This window comes from Sciurus carolinensis, chromosome 3 (genome assembly GCF_902686445.1).
Source record: "Sciurus carolinensis chromosome 3, mSciCar1.2, whole genome shotgun sequence".
NCBI lineage: Eukaryota > Metazoa > Chordata > Mammalia > Rodentia > Sciuridae > Sciurus > Sciurus carolinensis.
This window is the reverse complement of record NC_062215.1, coordinates 79,202,656-79,222,774: the sequence shown is the minus strand read 5'-3', so window position 1 is coordinate 79,222,774 and position 20,119 is coordinate 79,202,656. Positions and strand designations below refer to the sequence as shown.

Genomic DNA, 20,119 nt, shown 5'->3' with positions numbered 1-20,119 from the left:
CAGTTATTGTCCTCACTTTAGAGAGGAGGAAATTCGGGTCCAGAAAGGTGACAACCTTTACAGGGTTTTTTCCTGGGCTGCAGTCTCCCTAAGCACTTATTCTGGACTGAGGGACTGGCCCAGGGCCGGTAGGCAGTCACAAAGAATCCAGTTTCACCTCTAGAGTCATCAGAATCCTCTCTGCCTGGCCAGCCCATGACTCCACAAGGGGCTACTGGGCCACTTGTGAGACAGGAAATGATGACCCTCAGGATGATCATGGTTACAGGGTCAGCTGGGAATCCGGTATGGTCTGCTTAGTAGCCTGATTTGGCTTATTGCTACCACCTGTTCTTCCGTGGTTTAGAAGGTTAGCCCCGTGCTAACCTTCTAAAGTCCCACCCCAAACCCCATAAATCTCCAAGTCTCCTAACATCTTCACCTTTCTGCCCTAGAAGTGAGCCTTCTTTCCCTACTTCCCCAGAAGCTGGAATGGAAGAGAAAGCCTAACCAGACCCACCTGGAAGAGAATTGGCTAGACCCATCAGAGAATTTGTATGAAGGCAGAGGAAGTAATGGAAAACACATAGAGATAGGGGTCCTAACTGACGTATACTAGGTCATATAAAATGGGTGCCCTGCTCAAGCTCCATGCTCAGTTACTTCATCTGAAAAGTAGAAATAATCTCCTTTAGTGGCCCACAAATTCTTTAATGAACCATATGGCAAATATTAGGTTCTCTGCCCTAGTCACACTGCCCCTTTAGTGAGAAAGGAGCCACGGAATAGCGTGGAATGTTCTGACTGTGTTCCAACTAAACTTTATTTGCAAAATCAGGTGGCAAGCAGAATTTGGCATCCCTGATCTACCTCACGTTATTGTTGGGAAGGAGAAGTGAGTGATGTGCTGTTGCTCTGCAGACTACAAAGTGTGAAACCCTTGGGAACAGCTGGAAGGCAGCGAGCCTGGTAATAAAAATAAAGCTCGGAGCTCGAGAGTGCTTCCGGAGAGGAAAAGGGATGGGCCTGGCGGGGCTGACCGTCAGATAGGCAAGGGCCGCAACGGAGGCTCGCACGCCATAGAGTTGAACCGATGACCAAAGTAGCAGCGCCGCTCTTTCCGCAGCCAGCAGATTGCTCCAAAAGTTCAGTTTGGAAAGGAACCTCCGGCTCCTCCCCATGCCACTGGCCGCATTTCCCCGGAGTCCATCTCCTAGCCCTTCGGCTGCTCCCTTCCCTCAGAAGCCAGGCCGCAAGCGGCGCACTGAGGGAACTCCTCAACTCCCCGCCCCAAGAGCCTGGAAGGACAAGTGGAGCACCCGGCCCCGCCCTCTGAAGTCCCCGCCCCCAGAGCCCGGACCGAAAGCTGTGCTCCCATCCCCGCCCTCTGAAGCCCCCGCCTCCAGGGCCCGGCCCGGCGTGCTTTGCGGTCGCCCCCGCCCCGTTGCGCGCATGTCTCAGCGTCCCCGGCAGCGGCAGAGCAGGTGAGCGCTCTGAGCACGGTGGATGTGGACTTGGGCTTGCCGGGCCGGGCTTTCCTCCCTAGCTGCCTGGCTGCAGGGTGTGAAGACTACCAGGGTGCCCAGGGTGTAGGTATAGCGGGGCCCCTGTACAAGCGTCCCGCAGCCCCTCGCCTAGCCGCCCGCGGGCTGCGCCGCACCGGGGAGGCCCCAGAACCTACTTTCCGCTGGTCGCCCTGGGAGCGTTAGAGTTTTGACCAGAATCCTTCCTTTCCTAGCCTAAGTTTCCTCTTTGGAAAGAAAGGCCCAAATGAGATGACGTTAGTATGATTTCCTTATTAAAACAGGCCAAGCATTACCCTGCGTTGTCGTTAGCTGAACGTTCACTGCTAAAAAGCACGTTTCACAAACAGGAATACAGTAAGCTTCAACCAAAGTTAAATAATTGTGTTTATTAGGTAATATTCACAGATGAAATGATAAGGTGCATGAAATGTTTCAAAATAAACCAGTCAGGGGCGTGGGTGGAACAAATGAAACAATATTGGCTATGAGCTGATAATGTTTGAAACTGATATATTATTTTGTCTACTTTTGTATATGTTTATGATTTAGCATAACAAGTTTTCTATAATGAGTACTTTGCTGTGAGTGCCTGACAGCCCATGCTCAAATAATACTGCGCATGTATTAATCTGCTAGGGCTTCCATAACAAAGTACTATAGATTGAGTGCCTAACTGAGAGAAATTTATTTTCTCACAGTTCTGGTGGCTAGAAATTCAAGACCAAGGTTTGGTCAGGTTTGGTATTGCCTTGACTTGCAGATGGTGAACTTCTGTGTCCTCATGTGATGTTCCCTCTGTACGTATGTGTTCCTAATCTCCTTTTTATGAGGACACCATTCTGATAGGCTCAGAGTCCATCATAATCCCATTTTCCTTTTCTCTGTAAAGACCCTATCTCCAAATGCAGTCACATTCTGAGGTACTGAGAGGACTTCAACATAAGAATGTAGGTGGACACAATTCAGTCCATAACACTCCACTTTACTAGCCTGGGATTTGGGTTAGTCTGCTTAACCTGCCCATGCTTCAGTTTTCACAGCTTTAAAATAGGGCAACCATCGTCTAAGTCTTGGGGTTATGAAAATCCAATTGTTTGTAATACAGTCAGCTTTTTATCATAGGTTTCACCTCTGGGGATTCAACCAATCACAGATCTTAAATATTTGGAAAAAAATTTTTCATCTGTATTGAACACGTATAAACTTTCATTGTTATTCCCTAAACAATACAGCATAACAACTATATAAATGGCATTTGCATTACATTTGGTGTTAAAAGTAATTAGAGATTATTAAAATATACAAGAGGATGTGCATAGACTATATGCAAATGCTAAGCCATTTTATACAAAGAGAAGAGCATTCAGAGATTTTGGTATCTGTGGGGGTCCTGGAACCAGTCCCCTGTGATTACAGAGGAATAATTCCCTGTGTGTGCATGTTTAAATATCCCTTATGTTTATTAGTAATACAGATATATTTTCCAAATATAGTCAGCCCTCCATATCTGTGGGATCTGCATCCATGAATTCAACTAATGATCAAAAATATTTTTTAATCGTATCTGTACTGGCCATGCAGACTTTCTCCTTGCCATTATTCTCTAAGCACTATAACAGCTATATACATAGCAATTACATTGTTAGGTATTATAAATAATCTAGAGATGATTTAAAGTATTCAGAAGGATATGCATATGTTGTATGTAAATATTATATCAATTTGTATGAAGAACTTGAGCATACTTGGATTTTGGTATCTGCAGGGCAGGGTAGGGGGCCTAGAGTCAAACCTTTATAGATACTGAGGGATAACTGTATATGTAAAGTTCTTACAACTCTGTTTAGCATATAGAAAGTACTCAATAAGTTGAACATATGATTCATTTACAAATTAATGATAAATAGGGCTTCACTATGGTAGGTGGAGTGAGGTAGTTAGGTACTTAGTACTGTACCTGCCATGGTAATGAAAATAATAATTATAGCTATTGAGCCAAACACTGATTGTTTTATCATTCATTTACTCATCACAACCACCTTCGAGGTGGACCACTGTCGCATGCCTGTTTGGGCAGTAGAGAAATGATTCTCTGAACCCATTTGGTCTTCCTATAGAGCCAGCCCATCCTTTAAACTGCAGTACCTCAGTATTGCCTCAGTTAAGAAGGATCTTGCTCTTCTCTTTTTCTTAGCCAGGTTGTCAGCAGTAGCAGCACTCATGGCTGGTCCCCTGTGGCGGGTCTCAGCCTTCATACAGAGACACAGGACAGCCCTTTTGGTGAGTTCCTGCGCAGGCCTGTTTGGAGCTCAAATCTCGTACCACGTCTTCCCGGATCCCATGGTCCAGTGGCTCTACCAGTACTGGCCTCAGGGTCAACCGGCCCCACTCTCCTCAGAACTACAAAGCCTCTTCGAAGAGGTCCTGCAGGACATGGGCGTTCCCTCTGACCACTGCTATGAGCCCTTCACCACCTTTACCTTCCAGCCTGTGAGTGCCGGCTTCCCAAGACTCCCTGCTGGGGCTGTCGTAGGCATCCCTGCCAGCTTCGTTGGTGGCCCAGTAACCAACACTGATCATCCTGTGGTCATACACGGGCAAAGAGTAGACTGGCAGACCCCAGCAGGCACCCGGCTAAGAGATGCCTTGACCCTATCTCATGACGCCCAGAAATTTGCCTTGGCCAGAGAGGTGGTGTACCTGGAGAGCAGTGCAGCTGCCCTGCAGGCCCTGCCAGCCCCAGCTTGCCTGGCAGGAACCTGGGCACTGAGTGTGGGTGCCAAGCATGCACTAGGGCTCTATGGAGGCCCCATGAACATACGAGCTGCCTTCAACTTGGTGGCAGCAGTGGCAGGCTTTGTGGCCTATGCCTTCTCCATGGACTCTCTTACTCATGCCCTGGAAGGTTGGCTGGACCGCCGCACGGCCTCCCTGTCTGCAGCCTATGCCCGAGGTGGAGTGGAATTCTATGAGAAGGTTCTGTCAGGCAACCTGGCCCTGCGCAGTCTCTTGGGCAGACATGGGGAGAAGCTGTATACACCCAGTGGGAACGTTGTCCCCAGACACTGGTTCCGCATCAAGCATTTACCCTACACAACCCGCCGGGACTCTGTACTGCAGATGTGGAGGCTAACCTTCAACCCAGGCCACTCCTGAGGTGCTCATCACCAGGACAGTTCCAGCTCATGCAAACACCACCCTGGCATTGACTGGGGGAATCCCTTAGGACTTCTGGACCCACAGCCCACAATCAGAAAAATGATAGGCTTTGGAGTTAAATAGTCTAGAGTCTACCCTCTCCTGCCACTTATGAACTCAGTGACCTTGGGCAAGGTCCCTTTATGAACCTGAGCCTTGGTTTTCTCAACGGTAATGTGAAGAGGATGTAAACTAACTCACGGGATTATAGGGTTGTGTGAAGTCATGAATAGGAGGACCTGGCAGAAAGAGTACCATAAATAAACAGGACACCACTCCTTTATCTTTGAATTCCATTGGTTGTAGGAGTCAGGCCTCATCTTACCAACTAAAGCTGCTGGTAGTAGTCAGCCCTTTCCTATGGTGAAGAACCCTCCTCCATCTCCCTAATGGTCAAATTCCAATCTTTCTCCTCCACTGAGGTAGAGGTTAAAAGATTTAAGAGGATAAAATGTGACTTTGGTGAGGTTTTCAGGGTAGCGTGCCAGTAGGGTCCTATGGATGCAAATGGCACACCCAGAGAAGGGAAACCAATGACGTGATGGGGCACTGGGAAAGGCACTTGAAGGTGTTCCTGAAACATGGCAGGAGCTCTGCCTGAGGTGGAGGAAAGAACAAATGGTTACAAAACTGAGGCTCTGCTGGGGAGTCCAAAGCAGTCAGCCTCCTGGGGTGCAGAGCATGTCAGGGCTTAGACAGCAGCGGGAGTTAAGTGGGGCAACTTTGCTTGGAGAGGACTGGGGAGAACAGGGTGGAGGCAGGCAGTGAACCAGGCACGTGTCACAGGATCCATGGGGCACTGTATCCCTTGAACCGTTGTTTCCCTTGAACCTTCTGGTGGTACAGAAAGCAGCCCCCCAGCTTGATCTTTGGACAGGAGACCCCTATCCTAAGGGCAAAGTGAGGAGAGCTGTAATCAGAGATGTGACCAAGACTAAATTGGCCATTCATGTCATCCTTTCATTGGAAATTATGTTTTTCCTGGAAGAGTGTTAAGAATTCAGGCCTGGTGCCAGTATAATTCAGGACAAAGGGATTAGGCCACACCCAGGGAAGGGCACTCAGTGGTGGCGACAGTTCCTGGCAAGAGACCTTGAGAGAAGAGTAAGCCAGGGTGGGCATGGCACACCCTCCTGCTAGAGCCTCAGGGGCATAGGCTGGAGCTCAGTGTGCTATGCCAGGCTGCAAGTACCTCTGCCAGACCTGGGCTGGCTGAGGACAGGGGACCCCTGCTCATCTCACAGGTCCCTGGTGCCTAGAACAGCATAGGGCGTGGGCTTGATGAGTACAGAGATAGATGAGGTAGAACTAGGTGAGTGAGAATCCACCCTGGCAGATACCATTTCACAGGGCTCCTTGGGATATCACCTAGCTTTGCTGCTGCTGTACATCAAGGACCATAAGGCCATGGGGGTCAAATATAGAGTCTGAATTTGATGGATTCCACCTTCTCACCCATCTACTTTTCATCTTGGCAGGCGCCAAGTTGGCAGCATCAGGCCTTCATGCTGATCTGCCTAAACAGGAAGGTAAGTGCTATGATTTGGATGTGGTTTCTCCCCCAAAGGTTCATGTGGTAGAAGTTGCTCTGTGCAGCAGTACTAAAAAGTAGAACTTCAGTAGGTGGGACCTAGTGAGGGATAATTAGGTCACTGGGGGCATCACCCTCAGAAAGTATTAATACTGGTCTCTGGACGTGAGCTCTGGTGAGAGCAAGCTGTTATTTAAAAATAATAAGACTGGCCACCCGCCACCCACACTTCCTGTCTTGTCATGTGATCTTTCCTACTTGAATGCACTCCCACCATTATGATGCCATCTGCCCTCACCAGAGATGAGAAACTGGTCCCATGTTCTTGGACTTCCAGAATAGCAACTAAATAAACCTGTTTTCTTTATAAATTACTCAGCTTCAGGTATTTTGTTAGGAAAACAGAAGATAAACTAAGAAAGGTAGCCCCAGTATGGGGCAGAGTAAACCCCAAAACAGTTGCTTACTCTCTCCCTCCACTCCCAAGTCAAAATCTTTGTCTCCACCCATGGGTTCTTCTTAGTCCCCACACATGCTTTACATGCCACCTACCTCCAAAAACTAGGCTTCCAAAGCCTTCACCCTGTGTGTTGTGTGTATGTGTGTTGCCCCTTCACACCACAGCTACACATAACATGCTTCTTCAGACACAGCCAGAACACAAAACAGAGTTCCAGAGTCATCCTGATCCTGGCTGGTCCCACTGTCTCTGTCCCTTTTGGCGTCCACAGTGCAGGGCCCAATCTGAAGTTGAGCACACACATGGAGGCTATTGCAGCACATGAAGACTGGGGAGGGTATATAGTAGATCAGTTCCCAGGCTAGGGATGAAGTTCAGTGGTAGGGCACTTGCCTAGCTGCCTAGCATGTAAGAGGCCCTGAGTTCAGTTCCCAGAATGGCAAAAAAGATAAATAAATAAATAAAAAGATTGTTTCCCTAAATTTTAGTGCTTTTAAGTGGTGCAAGTACCAGGGTGTTCAAGTCTTGAAATTATTTCCCAAATGCTAGCAATTCCTTGAAACCAGAACCCTTCCCCACCCCCAATCCCACCCCAGGAAACTGCTGCCTAACACAACTCTACTTCATAGCTTTTCAAAGTGCCAGTCAGAGAAATTCTTAGGTTACTATAAATTGACTCCTTTGAGAAATTACAAAGTTACTGCCTACGTAATTTCCCAAAGATTGTTGCCTATTAGCAAAGGACCCAGGTGGTCTTGTGGGGAGATTCCAGGCTGGAAGAGGTGGCATTGAAGTGAGAGTCTTTTACACATAATATACTGGTTATATTTTAACACTAGAATGACCACTGTTAGGTTGTGATAAAACTGACATAAGCATATACTCTTGGCAACGTTAGTAGGCAGCCCATGGCCATAGAGATCCCTTGTCCTGCTATTCTTGGCTATATGCAGTCTTTTGCTGCGTTTGGTTCTAAACAATGCAAAAGAGCAACACTGGGAGTCTTATAGTTTGAGTCTGGAAAGTCCCCCGTAGTATTAAACACTTGGTCCCCACTTTGGTGCCACTTGATCCCCCACCATGGTGAGAGGTAATGGGACCTTTAAGAGATGGGGCCTAGAAGCAAGTCTTTATGTGGGGATGTGACCTCTAAAGAGATAGTGAGACCCCATCCCTTTCCACTCTCTTTTGTCCCCAGCCACTGAAGTGAGTGGTTTTGCTCCACCATACACATATGCCATGATGTGCATGCTGCCTTACTACAGGCCTAAGAGCAACTGGGCCAACCAGTCATGGACTGAGACCTCCAAAACTGTGACCCAAATAAACCTTTTATCTTTATAAGTTGATTATCTCAGGTATTTGTTAGAGTAACAGCAGACTAACAGGGAGGATATGTCATTACTATGATTAAGTTACAAAAGTTTGTTAACTTGTATCTTGCAAGCAGATCACTGTCTTGGCTTTCAAGTCTTGATGAAGCAAGCAGCCTTGCTGGAGAGAACCAAACAATTGTAGGGTAGCCTTTGATCAATAGCCAGCTAAGAGCTGTACCTCATTCCAACAGTCCACAAGGAACTGAGATCACCAGCAGCTATGTGAGCTTGAAAGAGAATCCTTCTGCAGTCCAGCTTTCAGATGAGACTCTAGCCCCAGCCAACACATTCATTGCAGCCTGTTAAAAGCCCCTGAGGCAGAGGACACAGCTAAGTTGTGCCTGATCCCTGACCCACAGACAGTGAGGCAGCAATTGCATGTTGTAGTAAATCATCTTGTTTTGTAGCAACTCATTAATGCGGCAGTAGATAACTATTATTATTAACTGATAAAACGTTTTTTAAAAGCAAGTGTGGCAAAACTTGATAAAAATCACAAGACTGTATCTTTTAACCCTGTAACTTCAAACCTAGAAATTTATCCTAGGGCTAAAACCCAACAAAAGTTAAATAATATATGTCCAAAGATGTACACGAGAACATTAGCCATAAATATCTTTGTAAATATAAATAATGGAAACATTGAACAGCAGTGACTCAGGAAATTGTGAATATTATTCAGACACTAAAAAGGATAATTATAAAACCTATGGTAGGAACATGGGGAAATACTAATTGTAAGTATCAGATTTTTTTTAAAATGAAGTACAACTGCATGAAGATTATAATAATGTAAACATTGTAAGACCTGGGAGGAAATTCACAAAATTAAAAGTAATCCTGTTACAGTGGCTTTTTTTTTCCATGCTGGAACTCAAACCCAGGGTCTCACACATTCTAGGCAAATGCTTTATCCTGGGCTACTTCCGCAGCTAGCCCTGTTAAGGTGGGATTTTGAATGATTTTATTCACTGAAGTAGAAAGCAGATATATATGTATAATATATATAATAAAGCAGATAAATATATATGTGTGTGTGAGTGAAGTCCTACTCAGAGGAGCCTGGACCTATGTCCTATTTTTGCATCAAGGTGACAGATTCTGGCATCCCTGCCTTGGGGTGTGGCCAATTTTCTGTCATTAATTATGGCAGCCATGGAAATGTGCTGCTCAGACCTGCTGCAGGAGGAGACTTGACCGACAGCCCCAGTTGTTGTTTCTCTAGATCTGCCACCATGTTTGCAGTGAGACCAAGCCTCCATGGGCTATTTTCAGCCAGTGACTGAGCATGGCGACAGTACCACTGCAGGTGACCTGTCCTCCTACAGGTGACTGCCACTCAAGGACTCCCTATTGGCCTAGACAAACCTTTCTTGGAACTCTTATGAGTCTGAGACCCTTCCTCCCCACTTGTTGTCCGAAGGATCTCCCCATTTCCCCCTGTGTTTTTGGTGTCGGTTTGGGTCCAAACAGAAGACTGAAACCACAACGTAATCTGACCAAGAAAAGTTCACTATAAAGAATTGCTGGTGAGCACAGTGGCACATTCCCGTAATCCTAAATTGCTCAGGAGGCTGAGGCAGAAGGATTGCAAATTCACAGCCAGCCTCAGCAACTCAGTGAGTCCATAAGCAGCTTAGTGAGACCCTGTCTCAAAATAAAAAACAAAAAGGGCTGGGAATGTGACTCAGTGGTTAAGCCCCTCTAGGTTCAATAACTAGTTTCAAAAAAATTTTTTTGTTGTTGTTCTATAAGGCATGATGAGGGACTGACTTCTAAGAAGCGTTCTCTTGAGAAATCCAAAGAGTGCATGAACAGCAACTATAGGGAATAGTCCTTCCTGCCCTGTCAGGATGAGATCCAGGTCTCACTGGTGACAACCATTCACTGATGCAAACAAGTTGCCAAGGTATGACCCCAACAGAACTTGCTAGAAATTTACCTTCTGAGATAATAGAGAAGCCATCCACAGGAGGTGCTGCAGTGCCTTGGAACTTGACACACAGCCACAAAGAAGATGCTGGGGGAGCTGGTCCTTGGGGAAGGGGCCTCACCAGAGCCTACTGCTGCAAAGGCCCAGAGGTATGCCAGGGCAGGACCCTCACTGGCTAATTAAGCACTAACAGTTCACAGCATGGCTGTACTTATGCTCACTCTTACCCAGAACAGCCAGGCACGTACTGTTTATCAGCTCACTGACTCAGTTTTCCAAGACTGCAAATCACTGTCGGTGTTGAATTTTCCTGATTTCATCTGCATGTGAAAAGACCACAGCCCTTGCCCTGTTCCCCAGCTGCAGGGACTCCCTCACTTTCCAGACCCCTGAGCTCAAGCTCCCTGATCTGGTTCATGTCAGGGCTACACTCAGCAGGCTGGGAGGCCCCTTCTGGTTTCACTGCTTGTGAGCAGCCCTGCAGGCCTGAAATGTGCATGTCTTTGTCAAATTGCCAAGGCAGGAAAAAACTGGAATCAGTCCTAAGAGACCAGGGACCTCTAGGGTGGCCTTGGTCAGGATGTGAAGCTGCAGGTGCCTCTCCAGGCCACCTTTAGCCTCAGATTTAGACCACCTGGATTAAGACTGCAGCTTTATACTCTGAGCTTGTCACTTTCCCTCTCTGTGCCTCAGTTTTCCCAATTCCCAAATTGGAATAATAGCAGTGTCCACCTATGTGCTCCAACGAGTTGTTTGCAAAGCACCTGGAACAGTTCCTGGCCCAGAATTAAAGCTGGAGGAAGTTGAGCAAAATTTTTATTCACTAGTCATTCATTGCCCAAGGCACAGTGGTCAGGAAGGGACTGAATCAGAGCCCAGCATGGCTTTTGGAAGCGTCTCAGGTGACTGTAGTGTGAGTCAGTGTTGGCAGCAGTACCCTACAAGGCCTTCTCAAACCGCAGCAGAGTTTTGTTCACGTCTGACTCCACCCTAGCCTGGGACCCCCAAAAGGGCAACAGGCAACACCATGTCCTATTCCTGGAACCTGACAGAGTTGGTGTTCAGGAAGTGTTTGCTGAAGACATGACTGTGTTTGTTGTAAGAGTCAGCTCATTGTCCCTTTCTCAGAGAACGACCCATCAGAAAAGTTGCTGTGGCCAAGCCTCTCAACCTGTCTCATCCCCTCTGGATAAGGAACTGCAAGGCCCCAGCACCTCCAACTTTGCTCCTAGCCACTGCTAGAGGTCACTTCTTCAATCATTGCTCCTCAGTGCCTGGCACACTGATTACCCTGCGCTGGCTCCTGGGGAGGAAAGTCTGCCCAGTGTTGCAGGCCTTGCAGAGGCAGCATGTGCAGATGCCCTGGGTAGCAGAGAGCTCAAGGGCTCAGAGCACACCTGGATTTTGGGCCCCAGCTGCCCCACCCCCAAGGTGGGGCCTCCTCTCCTAACAGAGAAGAAGTGCAGCTCCCTCCACCCCCAACTTCTACTCCAGGCATCTTGAATCTGGCCTCAAAGCTGTCCCTGCCAGCCAAAAGCATGTCAGGAGCCATCTGCTGCCTGAGCTGGTGGCAGCTGCTGGGGACATGCTTGCATACATATGAATCGATGTTGTTTTGCCTCATGATAAGATCTTCAGTTGAGCAAGGGGAGATTTGCTAAATTATTCAGAGGTTACATTGACCTGAGGAAGGCAGACCTGAGAGCCCAGGGGAAGCACGGGGAAAGGCTTAAAGATAAGCAGGCCTGGGCCTGAGGACGAGAAACTGTGTTGTAGCCTTGGGATGCAGTGCCTGTGAGAACACCAGGCCCACATCCCCTGATGACACCAAAGCTGAGCAGAGGTGGCAAAGGTGGTCCACTGAGGTGACTCTTCCCTTCAGCTTTGGAACAGTACTGTCAGGCCCACACTGGAACTTCTGCCTGGAGACAATACCACAGCTCCCACGTAGGGAGCGGGGCTGTTTCCTTATGTTATCTCATTTAATTGCCACAAAGCCTCTTAAAGAAAGACAGGGATTAGTCCCTGGGTCCAGATGGGAAGTGGCAGCTCCAGAGAAGGCAACTCTCCATGGTCACCAAGCTGGGTTGGGGCCAGGATGGGGACCTGTGGCATAGGGTGGGGACATGGGCATCCTGCGCTGTCTTCTCAGTCAAGGCCGTGGCCTCCGTGGATGGGAGGGATCACAGCAGCACCCTTTTTTGGAGTGGCAGAGCCTCCTGGAGATTGTGGGGAGCCCCACCTGTACTGGAGTGCTCTTGGGAAGTGTATCTGGAACATGTGGGCATCCAGGAACCCCAAATGGGTATTTTGGTCATAGCTTTTTCCCCACATGACACTGGTCCAACATCTCACTTCTAAAACTTCCTGCAAGAGAGGAGGATGGAGAATGCAATTAGATCTCTTTTGGAAAAGGAAACTTTGAACCACCTAGGGCACTGATGGGATGCAGATTCCCAGGCTTGCCTGAGACCCAGGAAACTGCTCCTGTCACCAGCTTCTCCCTGAGGTGATTCGTGTGCACCCCGAAGTTGAGGTCATGCTTTTGGATGAGCCAACCCTAAGGTTAATGTTCTTTACTCGATGAGTCAATCCATAAGCTCCTTCTGAGAATGGCGCCTAACCACACCAGAGGCAGAGGTCTCCTGCAGGCACAGGAGGCCCGCTCACATGGCCCCTGACCACCAACTGGAGCCACAGAAGACACACACACCACATCTACAACCACACACATACACCATACATACCACCCATGCACACACCAACACAACTTACACAAACACCACACACACATACCACCACATATACACACCACACACACCAGACACACACCACACACACGGGCACACATATACCACACTCCACTCACAACACACACACCACACATATTCCCACAAACACATTCACACCGTACTACACATATCAGCACCCATCCCCACACCCTACACCCAAATGCCATCAGCAAGTCCAGCCCAAATAAGGGTGCTCTTAATTCCCTGGCTCCATCACATTCTGAGGGGCTTAGAGCCGCAGGAAGAGCTGGGCAGGTCTCAGTGGGGCCTTAAAACGGTGAGGGACCCTCAGAACCTGCTCCTCTGCCCTTGTAAACATACCATCTGGTCACTGCTGGTGCCACCCACTTCTCTTTGAAGGTAGGCAGTGAGTGACTCTACCCCTGGATTTGGTAAGGAAGAGCCACTTCTGTGTGAAGCATCATTCTCCACCTCAGGGCCCCTAATAGGAATCCAAAAATCAGATCCCCCAGCGAGGAAGGCATGAGCAGAGCCCACCCCTGGTGGACTCCTGGGGGAGCCAAAATAAACCTTGGTGGTTTCCAGGCACAGATTTGGGGTCATTTGTCACCACAGCATTACCTACCCTACCCCGCTGCAATACCACACCTAAAAGCCAAACCACCACAAGGGTTAACCTCTCTGTGTCTCTGTGTCTTGACAAGTCATGTAATTTGGGCGCTGAACTAGAAGTACCCTGTGGAGTGTCTCCTGAGTAGGAGTTGAAGATTCTGCTTCTTCTGAGAATCCTTAAGGCTTAGGCCCTTATGGCCCAGTGTCCCCTGATGCTGCAAAGCCTTTCTGAAAAACAAACATCAAAAAATGATCGTGCAACATCGAGCTGTAAAAATGCTTCACTTGTGAGTGGCGGGAGAGCCTTTGTGTCTTTCTCCCTGCTCGCGCCCCCAACCCCATGGAAGGCGCGCAAGCTCAGTGAAGGTGACTGCCCCAAACGTGAACGAATGGGACAGGACCGGGAAAACTCCATCTCTTGGTTGTTAGCCCTCCCTGCACTTTTCACACCCATCTTTTTGAAAAGCTGAAAGCAACGCACAGATGTAAGGAGCTGTTTTCCTCCGCGTGGTTGCAGCCCCGCCCCTCTGTTCCCATGGCAGCCGGCACACTCTGCCGCGCAGCCTTAGCGCTGCGTTCTGTCTGGCTCCTCGTCTGGCTCTCCCAACTGGGCTGTGAACGGCTCTCGGGCAGGCCCCCGCTCTTCCTTCTTGCATCCTGGGCACCTGGCTCAGCACCTGGCCCGCCGTAGGTGCTCAGTGCCTGGTGAGTGGGCAGGTGCAGGTGTGGAAAGATACAGCAAGAGCAGAGAGGTGGGAGGGGAAACCCGTGGGCCTGAGAGTGACACCATGGGAAAGCACTTCCTCAACACCCACTGTATACAAGTCACAGTGTGAAGGCTCTGGGGGAAAGTCTAGACTTGCAAAATGCATTTGCCAGTTTACAAACACACTGATATATGTTATTTTGGGGAATTTCTCAGTACCCCAGTGTAATCAATTGTACAGAAATTATCCTGTTTCAAGAGTGAATGTACAAAGTTTATGTGAGGAATGGCAAAAAGGGCAGCAGCCTTGGTCCATATGTGTTGTTTGGAGTCCTGGCTCTTCCCGCAGCCAGCTGTGCAGTCTTTGGAAGCCTCAGCATCTTGCTTTATTAAAGGAGGGAGCAGCTCTGTAACTGCACAATTCTGGTAGTGTCCCATCCTGGGCTGTAGCCTAGGAGTGCTTCATTCACTCAATAAGAAGTGTGCAGCTGCCCCAATTCTGAGGGCAGTCTCAGGCCTGGGGGTTAAGCTGGACCAGGGAGAGGCACAGAAGCCAGGAATGCCTGGTCTGTGTCCACAGAGCATCCTACAGGCCCACCTCGAAGACATGCCATAGATACATTCAGGAGTGAATTAAGGATGGGCATCCTACATGAACTCAGTGTCCAGAAACCAAAACTGCTCGAGAATCCGTGGGCTGAGGTCAGTGCTTAAGGATTAAATCTGTACCCAAAGGACTTAAAGTCAGCATACTACAGTGACACAGCCATGTCAATGTTTATCAACTCACAGTAGCTAAACTATGGAACCAACCTAGGTGCCCTTCAACAGATGAATGGATAAAGAAAATATGGTACATATACACAATGGAATATTACTCAACCTTAAAGAAGAATGAAATTATGGCATTTGCTGGTAAACAGATGGAACTGGAGAATATCATGCTAAGTGAAATAAGCCAAACCCAAAGAAACAAAGGCCAAATGTTTTCTCTGATAAGTGAATGCTAATCCATAATTGGGTGATGCGGGGGGGATGAAGGAACTTTGGATAGAGCAGAGGGGAGAGAGGGGAGGGGAGAGAGTGTGGGGAAGGACAGGATGGTGGAATGAGACAGACATCATTACCCTATATACATGTATGATTACACTACTGGTATGACTCTGCACCGAGTTCAACCAGAGGGTGAGAAGTTGTGCTCCATTTGCGTACAATGTGTCAAAATGCATTCTACTGTCATGTATAACTAATTAGAACAATTTAGGACCACAGGACAAGAGGGCACTTGGCACAAACCTGCCCTGTCTCTGCCACCAACCCTTCACTCATCAGCACACATTTAATGATCACCTACTATGCACCAGGATCCATCCTAAGCTTTGGAAAACCAGCAATGGGTAGGATCCCTGCCTTCATGTTTATGTTCTAGCAAGGGGCACAGACAATCAACAAGGAATAAATAATGAAAGAGCACATAGGGTGGCAAGCAGGCCTGCTTTGGAACAAGGGATAGGAAGTGCTGGGTAGGGGGAGCAGGTGCTTTCCTAAATAGGGTGACCAAAGATGACTGAGGTGGAAGAGATGACATTGGGGCAAAGATGGAGTCAGCCAGGTAGAAATTCAGGTAAAGAGCATTTAAGGGCAAAGGTCCTGCCTCCGGAGCATGCCTGGCACATCTGAGATTGGAGAAGAGGGTGAGGGTAGAAGCAGGGAGGGAAGGGAATGGAGAAGTGGAGGAGTCGCTTCACTCTGTTTGGAAGTTCTCTATTTGGAAATTCTCCTGTCTCCATGAGAAGCGACCTTGGAGAAGACAGCTCATGGTTGCCTTTGGCCAGACGCAGGCCTCACTAGCCCTCCCAGAGGTGCAGGTCACACCCAACTTGCCTTTGAATGACTCTACAACAAAATAGAGAACCAAACCTCTTAATGGGACTGAGGGGTCAGAGACAGTCCCTGCCTCTGCCTGTTTCTCCCCACAGGCCTCATTTTAGGGATCCAGCTCTATAGATCCACAGCCTGTTCTTTGTCATCTCCAGATTTTTGCACATGCTATTCCCTCTGCCGGAAGCACGGTCTGCTTCCCTCGCCTGGGAGGCAAGGCAACGGGGACTGAATCCTCCTCTGTCCCTCCTGCCCTGCCTGTGCCCTGCAGCTCCCTCTGCTTCCTTATCACTGATCCCCTCTATCACTCTGCCTGGCAATTCCCTGTCTCCGGCTCCCTCTTCTCAAGGATGGCAACCTTCCAAGAGCAGGGGTCTATTTCCCTCCCTTGCACAAAAGCACCTGGCATTATTGGACATCTGGTTGAGCATCTGGAGGAGAGGATGCAGGTTGCTGGCTCACTGGTTCTAGTGAGCAAACTTAAAGGCAGAGAGGAACCCTGGAGGGAAGTGAAACAGGAGATGAGGGCAGGAGGCAGGGCAGTCAGAGGGAACAAGCTGGAAGCTGGGCCCTGTGGGAGTCCACAGGCTAATGACTTGCCAAGACGAAGCCAAGGTCACTGTCTAGCTGTTTACTTGTATTGGGAGCCTGAAAGTTCCCACTGCTCTGTGCTTGGCATTCCTTAACGTGGCTCCTCCACACAGGGAGAATGACACATCTTGGGTCCTCAGTTGGATCTTTTTTACACCCATTCTCATTTAATCCTCACAACAATACTATAATAGGAAGATTCTGTTTTGTTTTGTCTTGTTTTTTTGGTTCTGGGAATCAAACGCAGGGCCTAAAACTTATGAAGCACTCTGCCACCAAGCTACACCCCCAGTCCAACAATAGGGAGATTCGTATTCTCACTTTACAGATGAGAAAAATGAGAAAGGAAGGTCAGGTCCTTACCCAAGGTCACACCCACTTCTGGACAGAGCAGCAATGACCATCTCTTCTACTTCTGCCTCCCACACTCAATGAGACCTGGCCCACATTTAAAAAAAAAAAAAAAGTTAACTTTTGGCTCCTACTTTACTTTTGAGCTCCTGGCTCCTAGTCTGACGCTTATTTCACTATAGGCTGTTTCTCCTCGCAGAGTTCTCTCCCAGGAGACTTGTGCGCCTTTGTTTGTTGGTTCTTTCTCTCACTGTCTTTGTGTCTCCTTTGCTTGAGCCTTTGCTGTTCCTGGTTGTTTTAAGATCTTTACTAAGTCCACACATTTACAGTTCACCCAGGCCAGGCCTGTGCTGGAGGTTGAAGTTACAGGGAGGACACTGCCCTGAGGGGCTCAAGGCCTCTTCATGGCTGACTGGCCCCCAGGGAGCCAAGAGGCCAGGAAAGAGGTTCAGGAGGAATGTGTGGCAGCTTATTCAGAAACATGAGGTGATTCCTTCCCCCCAATACATTCCTTCCCTTCCCTATTTTTCTTTCCCTTTCTTCCTCTTTTCTTCTCCCCTTCTCACCTATATGTGGAAGACTGGTCCCATTACCAGAGGCCAAGGAGAATGGGGGCAGAGGAGGATGTGGAGAGGTTGGTTAACTGGTGCAGGGGTGCAAATGGAGAGGAGGACTCTAGCACAGCAGGTAAATATGGTTGACAATAACTAAATGCATATTTCTTTTTTTTTTATATATTTACTTTTTATTGAATTTGTTAATGTTACAGAGTTCTTGCACTGCCAAACCATGCCTGAGAATCCAAAGAAGGAAATGGTATAATGGACAGCCTCATTCACCCATCATACAGTATATTAAAACTTGATTCATATGCATTAAATGCATATTTCAAAATTGCAAGTTGAGAGGATTTTGAATGTTCCCGGCACAAAGAAATGATAACTGTTTGAGGCCATGGATATGCCAATTACCCTGATCTGATGATTACACTTTGTATACGTGTATTGAAATGTCACACTGTGCCTCATAAATATCTACAATTATTATGGGTCAATTAAAAAATGTATATTTTAAAAACATTTTCTTCCAGGTTTTTGTTTTCCAAAGCCCTCTTAAACCTTCAGGGGAACAGACAGTCTCTTGGGCTTAGAGAGCTGGAGGAAACAGCAGAAAAGTAGCAGCGAGGTTTCTCACTCAGGCTAAGGTCCTTTGGACAGATGGAGGGAAGAGGTGGAAGGTCAGCTCCGGGTCTTGCTTCCAAACTGAGCCCCCAGGATGTGGCAAGACCCCCATGGGCTGATGAGATGTGAGAGCAGAGGGAGCCTGGCCATGTTTTCCTGGGAGGCACCAAGTTGAGGGGCAGATGTAGGCCGAGCCAAATACAGCTGTCCTTCACTCCAAAGCCATCCAAGGTAAAGTAAGTCCACACAGAGTTCCGTGAATTCAAATCCACATGGGTGCCGGGGTCCTGCCATTGGGAACATGAAGACTCTCCTGGGGACTTGCTGGCTGTTGCCCAGGAACATCTCCACAGGCACCTTCAAGCACAGACAAGGAGGACTGGTGGCTGGACATGTCCTGTGTCTTGGCACTGCATACGAGTTCCTTTCCCCTCAAACTCCCTCTTGTACACAATTGCAGGGAAGACACGGGAGGACCCTGAAATGATTCAAATCCTGTTGCTTGCAATTTCTTGGTGGAATTGGCGTTCCAGATAAAAATGTAAAAATTAGAGCAAAATAAAGTTACTTTTTTTGTTCACCTGAGATAAGCAAAATGGTATGGAGCAGGGGAGAGGATCATAGAGATTGCACTGGGTGTTTGGGGGATATGATTAAAGAAGGCTTCCTAGAGGAGGTGAGGCCAAAATCAAAACCTTTAAGGTTCTTGGCATGAATGCTGATTTAAATTTCCACTAGTGTCAGATCTTGTTGTTCCAAGCCACATCTCTAACCCAGAGAGCTGAAGCCAAACATCTCTTGGATGCTCAGAGTCCTGTAGAAAGTTCTCAGGGGGCTTCTCAGATACTTTCTGTTGACTGTCTTGAGGTAGCATATCCCTGTGACCTGCAGGAGCCAGCTGCAGGTTGCTTCCTGCAGATGCCCTGTCTGGCCAGCAGGGGGAGGAAGTTCACCATGGCCCAGGTCATAGCAGGCTCTGCAGGAACCCCAGGATGAAGGGCAGAAGGAAGCCCAGGGGACTGAGAGACTGCTGGGATTTATTAGCCTTCTAGGGAGTGGGCACCTTTGTGAGTATTATTAGACCTGCTCCTGGGCATTCACCCTCCATCCCTCAGCCCTGGGTCCAGCCTCTAGACAGTTCTTCCAGGTGCTACCCAAGCCTTCTGCTGATGTAACTGGGCAAAGACAGGCAGGGGTTGATGGCCCACCACAGTTTCCAAGGACATCTTGGGATGACCAGGTAATGGGACTGGGCCTCTGAGCCTGTGGGACTTTCCAGGCCTGTGAGCTAAGGAGAGATCGCCACCATCTGAGTTACATAAAATGGCAAATGTCAAAAATTAATTAAAGGCGAAGATGCCTGTTGTAGTAATTGAACAGAGATCAATCCAAATGTCTTCTAATATTACTACTACTAATACTAATAATAAATTGTAGACCCACCATATAATGAAATGTTATTTAGCCATGAATAACCCTGTCTTCAAGGAATAGTTAATGACATGAGACAGTGCTCACTTGTGCTAGTTCTCCATTTGACCTTCCAGAATTATGCTCTGGCTTGCCCTGCACCGCAGGATGTTGACCCCAGTGGTCTACATCACCCTAACTTGGCCCTCTGGTTGCAAATTGGGTTCAGCCAATGGGAGACACCAGTGGGAGCTGGCAGGGTGGGAGGAAAGCCAGGCTGGGTTAGGTCCACTTCACTCTCTGCCTGACTCAGAGCCTCCAGGACTGCAGATCCCACTGGGCAACCCCGTCTGTACTTCCGGGCCACCATTTTTGCCCTTACTCCTTGGGTCCTAAGGATGATAATAGCTTCTTGCGATTGCCAGCTCCTGGGTGTCTCAGCACCCTTTCTTACTGTTCTGAAACTTGTCCACGTATCTGAAAATCATGCTTCGCTAAATGACTCTTCATTTGGACTGCAGTATGAATGTTGTCTCCCGCCAGGACTTGGACCTGTTCACATGTTAAACAAAAAGAAAAGAATACAGAAGCATTTGAAAAAAAATAAAAAGCCTGATGCTTTATCTGTATT

At 48.1% G+C, this 20,119-nt stretch overlaps 1 protein-coding gene across 3 annotated transcripts; it reads left to right on the top strand.

Annotated features, from left to right (window-relative positions):
- Positions 1-1,419: 1,419 nt before the first annotated feature.
- Positions 1,420-17,852, top strand: Tmem177 (transmembrane protein 177). Of its 3 annotated transcripts, XR_007107720.1 has the most exons (3): positions 1,420-1,463; positions 3,704-6,232; positions 17,667-17,852. XR_007107720.1 is itself a non-coding variant. In XM_047545117.1 (2 exons), exons 1-2 carry the CDS (start codon positions 1,432-1,434, stop codon positions 4,659-4,661), a joined length of 990 nt encoding a protein of 329 aa, XP_047401073.1. In that variant the 5' UTR covers positions 1,420-1,431; the 3' UTR covers positions 4,662-7,161. The 3 variants fall into 3 exon arrangements, 2 of the variants coding, with proteins under 2 accessions (XP_047401073.1, XP_047401075.1); XM_047545117.1 differs by lacking the exon at positions 17,667-17,852 and having other exon boundaries at positions 3,704-7,161; XM_047545119.1 differs by lacking the exon at positions 17,667-17,852 and having other exon boundaries at positions 1,421-1,463; positions 3,700-7,161.
- Positions 17,853-20,119: the final 2,267 nt, after the last annotated feature.